The following is a 10,395-nucleotide window of genomic DNA, read 5'->3' on the forward strand; positions in this document are numbered from 1 at the left end:
GGATGTACTCCAACCTATCAGAGCTCTCGCAGCATGAACTGACATGTTGTCCAACAAATCAAAGGATCAGAGAATGAATTTTGTACTGAAAGCATAAGCTACAGCTAGCTAGAACTGCAGTACATAAAATGTGGTGAGTAGTTGACTCAAAGAGAGAGAAAGACAACAGCTGAACAGTTTTTCACTTCACTTACTTTGCTAGCGTATGCAGCCAGCTAGTTTAGCCTACTCAAACACCCAGCTCAAACAGAAAAGGATGCTATATTAGCTAGCTGGCTATGGCTATCCAACACTGGAACTCTTACAAGTCAAGGTAAGCTTTTGGTTTGATTAATTTATTGTCACCAAGGCCCACTAGTGTAACTGCTAAACTGCTTGTACACTGTACTGCATGATTGTAGTGGGTTTACTAATGCGTTAGTTCTGGTAGCTATGTTATTTATAACATTAGCTAATATGGTGATGACGATGTAGGCTGTGTGTAGGGGTTAGTGGTTAAAATATGAAGGTTTGGCTTGGAAAGTTTTTTTCCGCATGTTCACAGACAGCTGATGTATTGTGTACTGAAGTCCACAAGCGAAGGGAAAAAGTGAGAGGAGGAGAGTGCGTAGATGCGAGAAGGAATTATACAACGCTCAAAGGGATCATACTGTTTGTATGTGGCTGCTATGAAAGTGAACTGTGTTTGCGTGTGATCAGGGGTGTATTCATTCTGCCGACTCTCTTGAAAAACATTTCTTAAACGGAAACAAACAGAACGAAACAGGGATAAACACATGATTTTCTTCCAATAGAAACGCTCGTAAATAAATACACCCTCGATCATCTAGATGCAGGCAAGAGTGTACAAAGTGTACTGTCACCTCGATTACTCACATTTCTCTCAACCTGTGCACCTACGTTGTAAACTTTAATTCATAGGCAAGGTCATGATGGGTATAGGGAAATCATGTAGTAGCCGAAACATTTCGATGTTACACTGAGCTGGGTGAATGGAATATGAATGACAGTCATCCAATATACTGTAATAGAATAAGGCCATGCTCATAAAAAAATAAAATATTCTCCCTCATCTTAGACAGCACCGACCGCCACTGCTGGGCATGCATATTTCTCTACCTGTACGGCACGTGCAATTTGAATGCACCTCGAGGTTAAAATTGTTTTCTCACATTGATGCGACAGGCTGAACAATTGAATAGTTAAACTATTCTACTATGGGGATGTCTGATTTGGCTGAAGCTTACTCGTGTTTTTGTCTGTGGAAAATGAAACATGGACAACAATTTTTCATAATTCAAATAACCAAAGCAGGTACCAGGTCTCAGCTCCGCATGGCTCTCATTTGGATCATAGGTGCCGTCCGACTCAATTTGACCCCTGCCTCTACCTGCCTACCTCCTGCTGCTTCATTGCCCTAATGACTGCTACAAAGTTTCTATTTTACACACTCCATAATGCACACCTCAATCTATGGAGTCTTGTTTATGTCAGTGAGATATTTCTTTCTCTCTCACCTGGAGTACAGGTGTCCCATTGATGTAGACCGTGTTGTTGTTGACCATCTCCACGATGGCCACCCCCAGGTTGCAGCGGATGCCAAAGGAGATGCAGAAACCCAGTCCACTGAGCATGGCGATGATGTAGCGCTTGGGCAGGCCGCAGCACCCGCAATCAAACAGAGGGGCACTGTGACGAGGGGTCACCTGTTCCGCGTCCTCTGTCAGCTCCATCTGGTCCTCCTCGTCCGCATTGGTGCCATCGATTTTCCTGTAACGCAAAACATGCAAGTTGAGACAGATACCCAGCAAACAGTCAATCTTCCTACAATGTTCAACAGGAGGACATTGGTAAGTGTTTAATTGGTGACGTTGTCATACTACACTACATAGTCCAACACTCTTAGAAAAAAAGTTTCCTAAAGGGTTCTTCGGCTGTCCCCATAGGAGAACCCTTTTGGTTCCAGGTAGAACACTTTTTTGTTTTCAGAACCCTTTTGTGTTCCATGTAGAACCTTCTGTGGAAAAAGTTCTACATGGAACCCAAAAAGCTTCTACCTTGAACCAAAAATAGTTATTCAAAGGGTTCTCCTATGGGGACAGCTGAGGAAAACTTTTATGTTCTGATAGCACCTTTTTTCGAAGAGTGTACTACAAATAAGTATGGTGTATACAATAAGTATTTGTATACCTAATTCCCTTGAATGACACTTCATGTTAAATCTACTATGATATTTAAAAGAGTCTTTAAAAGACACAAAGACCATTCCTGATCTTACCCTTTCTGTCTTCAATAGTATAATTTTTTTTAAACTGAGGAAGGGGAGGAGACTCCCAACCGCCTACTCCCCATGAGAGGTCACAAGGTGAAACCAGGAAGCAGTTCTGAAAAGGTAACTGTGCATCTGATATTTGGCTCCCCCTCCCCCCCACGACTATACACCTGTTCCATTACCCAACATCCCTCTCGACCCTCATCCCGCAGTTAACAGGAGCTGCTTTCATCTGGCCGCCTCAGATCTTCACCTTAGTTCCTCTCTCTGGGCAGATGTGATAATGGTGTTCAAGGGGTCTGTATTTTATCATGCATTTGGTCTCCCTTGCACATACTGTAGATCCATTGTTCGTGAATGGCATGTCCTAACTATATATACTGTATGTTTTCAATCCATCGAATATGGACAGCTGTAGTGATTCACAGGGGAATAAGGTCAGTATTTGAAGCGTCATCCCATTCATCACAAACGGACTGAATGTTAACAACAATAAGTATTTTTGTGTTACATTGGTGTGTGGAGTTTGTAGAGCACCATCCTCAGCGGGGTCGGAAAACAACCTGATGCATCTCGTTTTCAGGGCAAATGGAAAGAGAGCCTGTGACACGACTTCCACTTTTGGACGTTAACAAGGCAACACTCCACCTTAACTCCTCCTCCACATTTACTTGATTGGTTGAACAGTTTATTTTCTCGCCAGGACCAGAAAGAAAGAAACAGGGCTCAGGTGTCTGCTGCATTAGGTTAGTACAGCACAAATTCAATGGTTGACAGTGTAATAGATATCCTCAGCACTCCTCCAGGCAGCTTTGATAGACAGATGGGCAAACAGTAGAGATTCTTGCAAACTCCTATCCAATCTCATAAAACAACCTGAAAAAAACATTTTTGGTGTAATTATATTTAAAATAATGGTTCTTTGCAGAACCTTAGGAAAGGGTTATAGCAGCATGTGTTCCATTTAGACCTTGTCAAAAAGGGTTCTGCATAGCACCAAAAGGGGATCCGCTACTGTTACAAGCCAAAGAACCCTAATTTGGCACTATGTAGACTGAGTCAGCCATTTTTGAATTTTCAAAATACTCAGGTTCCTTAACTAATACACATGTTATTTGCTGCAGAACAGGCAAAGTGCACCTAAAGAGAACTGAAGTGTCAAAGCATTAGCTGAAGCAAAACAAAACAGCCACACATACAATACAAAAATATCCCTTCATTAGTCCCTTGATGTCAAGGATGCTGGGCTCCATTCCTTTTACCTCACACTCTTCAGAGGTCTATATTATGTACACTTCATTCACTCCTTCATTCATTCACAAGTATTTAATGTGCAAGAAAACCTTTATGATGTCTTGCTTGAAAGGCCCACATTCGTAAAAAAACAAAAGGGTATTTTATCCCATGATCTATTAGCAAGCAGAATCTTACTCATCCCTGCCTCCCACAGACTGTCACCACTGTCTTTCCCAAACCCCTAAGCCCCCATCCTTCCACTCCAACTCAGCCCTGTCTCCCTATTCACTGATCCCCCATTGAAATCCCACTATGCACTCAGATGAACCATCAAACAGGCAAAGCGTCAATACAGGACTAAGATTGAATCCTACAACACCGGCACTGAAGCTTGTCGGATGTGGCAGGGCTTGCAAACTATAACAGACTACAAAGGGAAACCCAGCCGCGAGCTGCCCAGTGACACAAGACGAGATACATTTATTTTATGCTCGCTTCGAGGCAAGCAACACTGAAGCATGCATGAGAGCACCAGCTGTTCCGGAAAACTGTGTGATCACGCTCTCCATAGCCGGTGTGAGTAAAACCTTTAAACAGGTCAACATTCACAAGGCCGATGGGCCAGATGGATAACCAGAACGTGTACTCAGAGCACTCACGGACCAACTGGCAAGTGTCTTCGCTGACATTTTCAATATCTCCCTAACCGAGTCTGTAATACCTACATGTTTCAAGCAGACCACCATAGTCCCTGTGCCCAAGAAAGCAAAGGTAACCTGCCTAAATGACTACTGCCCCGTAGCACTCACGTCGGTAGCCATGATGTGGTTTGAAAGGCTGGACATGGCTCACATCAACACCATCATCCCGGAAACCCTAGACCCACTCCAATTCGCATACCGCCCCAACAGATCCACAGATGACGCAATCTCAATCGCACTCCACACTGCCCATTCCCACCTGGACAAAAGGAACACCTATGTGAGAATGCTGTTCATTGACTACAGCTCAGCGTTCAACACCATAGAGCCCACAAAGTTCATCACTAAGCAAAGGACACTGGGACTAAACATCTCCCTCTGCAACTGGATCCTGGACTTCCTGACGGGCCGCCCCCGGGTGGTAAGGGTAGGCAACAACACATCTGCCACGCTGATCCTCAAAACTGGGTCCCCTCCTGTAGTCCCTGTTTACCCACGACTGCGTGGCCAAGCATGACTCCAACATCAACAGTGGTAGGCCTGATCACCAACAATGATGAGACAGGCTATAGGGAGGAGGTCAGAGACCTGGCAGGGTGGTGCCAGGACAACAACCTCTCGCTCAACATGAGCAAGACAAAGGAGCTGATCGTGGACTACAAGAAAAGGAGGGCCGAACACACCCCCATTCACATCGACGGGGCTCTAGTGGAGCGGGTCGAGAGTTTCAAGTACATTGGTGTCCACATTACCAACAAACTATCATGGTCCAAACACACCAAGACAGTTGTGAAGAGGGCACGACGACACCTTTCCCACCTCAGGAGACTGAAAAGATTTAGCATGGGTTCTCAGATCCTCAAAAAGTTCTACAGCTGCACCATCGAGAGCATCCTGACCGGTTGCATCACCACCTGGTATGTCAACTGCTCGGCATCCGACCGTAAGGCGCTACAGAGTGTAGTGCGTTTGGCCCAGTACATCACTGGGGTCATGCTTCCTGCCATCCAGGACCTGTATACTAGGCGGTGTCAGAGGAAGGCCCAAAAAATTGTCAAAGACTCCAGGCAAACAAGTCATAGACTGTTCTCTCTGCCACCTCCAACGCACCCAATGATCCCACATCCCTCCACCTCCAACTCACCCCTGTCTTCACCAACCCCCCAGCCCCCATCTCTCTTCCCCAACTCACTCCTGATTTCTCCAGTCCCCATCCTTCCACTAAACTCACATATGTCTTCTCCAATCTCTCATCCAGAGCTGATGTTATGGGTAGGCCTTAGTGGGCCTGCCCTACCCTACCTCCTTGCCCGTCCAAATAAAATATTTAAATATTGACAGAAAGACTCATCAGTCACAGATCAAGCATCTGAGCAAACGAAACAGCGCCCTATCTGGCTCAGTATTTACAGGCCATGTACTGTATCTGATGCTGTCTGGTCAAAAAGAGTATGGAATGTCATACTCTTTTTGGCCAGACACAATCAGATATATGGTCTACATATAGGAAGACAGAGGAGCGCTGTTTCGCTCGATCGGATACGTTCTCCGGTGAGATTGTATCAGCCGGGTGCACAGTGCACTATTCAGATACTAGAATTATTTTGGACAAATGTCGAAGGTAACCTACTTTTTGAAGTGATTTGTTTGACAATCAGATGAAAACATTATGACTGGTTGTGTTCATGCCACATTCAAAGGTAATACATGTACAGTTAAATGACATGTCTTTACTCTAAAACTCATCTGAAAAATTGTTCCCTTTAAAAAAACCTATGGAAATCGAAAGCCCGTCCAACTGACTCATTCTGGCACCGGCTCTGCCCTCATCCCAACTCACCCCTGCCTTCTCCATCCTCAATCCATCATCCCAACTCACCCCTGCCTTCTCCATCCCCAATCCATCATACCAACTCACCCCTGTCATCCCCAGCCCCATCCCTCTTTCCAAACTCATAGATCGTGCTCTCCACTATCTAAAATAGACTGGACAATGCTATGAGAATGGTTGATCATTATCAGTGGAAAGTATTTACGCTTGTCTTGTTTTTTTAATATAATTTTTTTAATCCTCAAGTAGACCAAAATGATGTCATCCTGTCTGCATTAAGTCAATGACGTCATTATGTCTATGAAGTTCTATGACTGTCGAGTAGTCAGTCAGATCATACTGAACAGAAGATGTATTTGTGTCTGTTGTTCAATGTCATTACAGTTTTTCTCAGTCGCTTTGGTGCATTTCTTAGATCAAAAGTGCAATTCTTGATACTACTTGTACAAATTCCAAATCATCTAGTCACTTGTGCACATCATTAAAGCACTTTCTTATTCCTTTGAACAAATTGCAATTGATAATGTACAAGTGTCAGCTTTTTTCCACATTATCAATTGCTCATGTCATGTTGATCAAAATATAGTAGATGGTTCTCTGTTGAATAGTCTTACCCCTCAAAACATCTAGGCATTAGTTCCTTGCATAAGCCATTACATGCAAAATTGTTGAACTATTTGTCATAAACTGTCAAGCATAGTTTTACACATTTCTATTAGACCTTTTGTACAAAAACGTGAATTGATGAATCGTGCAGGTGAAATTGACCCTCACTCATGAAGGAATGTAAAGTGTTAGTTCAACCAACAATCAACCAGTTGTCTAAATTGCTCAAAGGTGCATCTCATGAAGAATCAATTGGCAAGCATATGTAGACAGACCACAACACAGAGTTGCAATTTTCCAATAATGGATGGACCAGGAAACGAACAGGGTCAACAGCCAAGAGGAAGAAGAAGAGGAGCAAGGATGCGTGGTGGAAGTCAAAACAGAGGAAGAGGCAGAAGAGGACATAGGCGCATATCTGATGACATAAGGGCCACTATTGTAGACCATGTTGTCAATCATGGCCTTACAATGGCTGAGGCAGGTCGAAGGGTGCAGCCGAATATTGGGAGATCAACCGTGTCCTCAATAGTTCAAACGTTTCGAAGAGAGAACAGGTATGTCCACCAATGTACAGTGCACTGTTACTGTATATAAGCAGTATACTGTATACTTCCTACAATGCTTCATATTACAGTAGTCCACTTGTATTTCATAGCATACAGAAATATACTCTATACAGATACATACTGCACCTTACATGCACCCACCTGTATGTTTTACAGTAAAATGTGTATTCGCATAGTTTTTGTCTATGTGAAAGTGTGCGATGCATTTTTCCCCACATAGGACTGCAAGATTACCTCAAACCGGTGGCAGAGGACGCCTTTTCACACCTCAACAGGAGGAGGCTATTTGCACCATGGTCCGAGCAAACAATGCCATGATACTCAGGGAAATACAAAGGACCATTATAGAAGACAAGGATGTCTTTGAAAACATCCATACGGTTAGCATCTCAACCATCGACAGGGTGCTGCATAGAAACCAGATGAGTATGAAACAGCTGTACCGTGTACCATTCCAAAGGAATGAGGACAGAGTTAAGGAGCTACGGTACCAGTATGTACAGGTAAAACATATATCTATGTAACTACTTTACAGCAACATTTTATAGTGATACATAGTACAGTAAGCATAAACTGCACACATTTCCATTGCTGTGGAAGGAACATGCAATATATGTACATTTTATGTCACTCTTCCTAACCAAAACAAATTCAACTGTGTGTTCTGGGATATAGCGTATAATGGAGTTGGAATCAAGTGAACACTCTCACAACTTTGTATACGTGGATGAGGCTGGCTTCAACCTGACCAAATGCAGAAGGCGGGGTCGGAATATCATCGGTCACAGAGCTACTGTGGATTTGCCAGGCCAACGGGGAGGAAATATCAGCATGTGTGCTGCTATTTCGGAGCATGGTGTCCTAACCCATATCCCCATTATAGGGCCATACAACACCCAGCATCTACTCAACTTTTTAGAGACTCTCTACAGGGCTCTCATCCCTGATGATGAGAGGGGTCTGTTTAGAGAGGATTTGCCAAAGTATGTGGTCATTTGTGATAATGTGAGTTTCCATCGATCAAACATAAGGCAATAGAATTCCTCCCACCTTATTCACCATTCCTTAACCCAATTGAGGAGTTCTTTTCAGCATGGAGGTGGAAGGTGTACGATCGTCAGCCACACACACAGATGACCCTGCTGGCTGCAATGAATGCAGCATGTGAGGACATCACAGTAGACGCCTGCAGAGGATGAATAAGGCATTCCAAAAGATTCTTTCCACGTTGCATTGGAAGGGAAAATATCCGGTGTGATGTGTATGAGAATATGTGGGCCGACAGACAGGAACGTCTGGATGTGTAGAGACAGCATAACAGTGCTGCGGGCAAAGTTGTGCCTTAGGGGTGGTTTCCTGTGTTTCTAATTTATTTATTTTTCCTTTGTGCCCCTTGGGTTGTCCAGTCTCTTTCAATCAATAACCCACATACAGTAATATGTAAATAGTACAGTTGAAATTGATATATGCCATAGAAGTGCAGCCTTGTGCATTTTCAATACAGTAACTGTCATCCAAACTGTAGCCTAAGTTTACATCAGGTAATACTGTCAGGGTACACAGTTACATTGACAACATGCCTAAACATTTTGACGACCTTGTTCGTGAACAATGACTCAATGACGTATCATTCTGATGACACTGACATGATCATTGGCATGAATATTTACTTTTGAGAGATGTACTGAGGATTTTTAGTGACTGACTAGCTTTAGAAACATATCTATTGTATATTGCAGTTTGTCCAAATTGTTCTGAGAAATGCACTTATTATTTTGCACATGTTAGGGATGATGTGAAAAATGCACCAAAGCGACTGAGAAAAACTGTATTATCCAACCTTTTTTTGTACCAACGATAGCTTACATTTCAAGAAGCAATTCAGAACGGACTAAAACAGTGTCCGCTTACTGACAGACTGGTCAGCTACATCCTAGAGAGACCCTATTAAGAGAACATGTCATTCCCATAGATGTTTGTATTTCGGCCAATACATTTAGTCTCAGTGAAGTATGACCTCATGGGAAATATGATAGATAGATAGGTATGTAGGTAGATAGATAGATAGATAGGTGTGATGATTCATTCTGCTCAGACTTAATTTCTCTTTTCCTCTCTTGGTCTCTCTGGATTCACATTTCTTAGTTTCACCTGCTAGTAATGATTTGACCAGTTTGGTGGGATTGCACATGGATCCTTGTGGACTTTGATGAAAAATGTCACTTTGCCTTTTCCATGTGTTTGTATAGTGTTTAAAATAAAACGGATGAAATAGAAAGTAAGCTGACAACATCATTCATTTTACACACATTTAATGATGACACATTTTCATTGTACTGATATTACAACCCTAATATAAATTATAGTCGATTGTTGGATAAATTTGTCCAGTTCACTTTTTTAAATATAATTTCAAATGTATCTATTTCAGACTCCACAGTGAACACTGGTTCTTAACATGCAATAATTCCCTTTCACAGGAAATTGCCCACTTACTTGGTTTATCTCTTTTCAGACAACAATCCACCTCATATGTGGAAGTTCCATATTTATCATCCTCCCCTTGTGAAATATATATCAGATATGAAATATGCATCACAATGTCTTAAGATAAAACTCGTGATGACATCACTGGCATTGCCTGGCAAGCAAAACAATTAAATATTTAGTTCTCTAAGATCTCTGGGTACAGTACATGGTGAGCTTAATGTTCTTCAATCCTCCTGTTTTCCACCACTGGCTTTGTTCATAGTTCTTAGAATTTTGACCAAATGATCTGAGTTTGGGATTATAGCACTGCAATCGTTTTACCAGTGGATATAGAGATTTTTTATGCTAGCCTATAGGACTATAATTTAGATTAGAATATTGACCAAGCTATATAAAGATCCTAAAATACAATAAGATAACTAAGATAAAATACCTAACAGTACTCAGAAATAAATAATATATACTTATTAAATGATCTGATCTGTTGCTTCAAGTAGATATCAAACATGCACTGTGTCGTTTTTACCCCATTGAGTCACACATATCTCAGTTAAAGAGATTTTCATACTCACCTCTGCAGGTTCCCCAGGCCGTCTCCTACCATATTCTTCACCTCCTCCTTCCCTGGTTTCAGAATCTGCTCCTTCAGCCCTGCAAACCCCCCGAAAGGCATCTTCCTCTGCTTCTCCC

At 42.4% G+C, this 10,395-nt stretch overlaps 1 protein-coding gene across 2 annotated transcripts in view; it reads right to left on the reverse strand.

The window, feature by feature from the left end:
• LOC120053499 (vesicular glutamate transporter 3-like) overlaps positions 1–10,395 on the reverse strand; it is a 40,153-nt gene extending 29,758 nt beyond the window's left edge. For both annotated transcript variants that reach the window (XM_039000629.1, XM_039000627.1), the window contains exons 1-2: positions 10,278–10,395; positions 1,518–1,770 (exon numbers count right to left, since the gene is read on the reverse strand). In XM_039000629.1, the coding sequence (XP_038856557.1) occupies positions 1,518–1,770; positions 10,278–10,378 (354 nt within the window). In that variant the 5' untranslated portion in view covers positions 10,379–10,395. The remainder of the gene's footprint in view (positions 1–1,517; positions 1,771–10,277) is intronic.

This window comes from Salvelinus namaycush, chromosome 9, assembly GCF_016432855.1.
Source record: "Salvelinus namaycush isolate Seneca chromosome 9, SaNama_1.0, whole genome shotgun sequence".
Classification (NCBI taxonomy): Eukaryota; Metazoa; Chordata; class Actinopteri; order Salmoniformes; family Salmonidae; genus Salvelinus; species Salvelinus namaycush.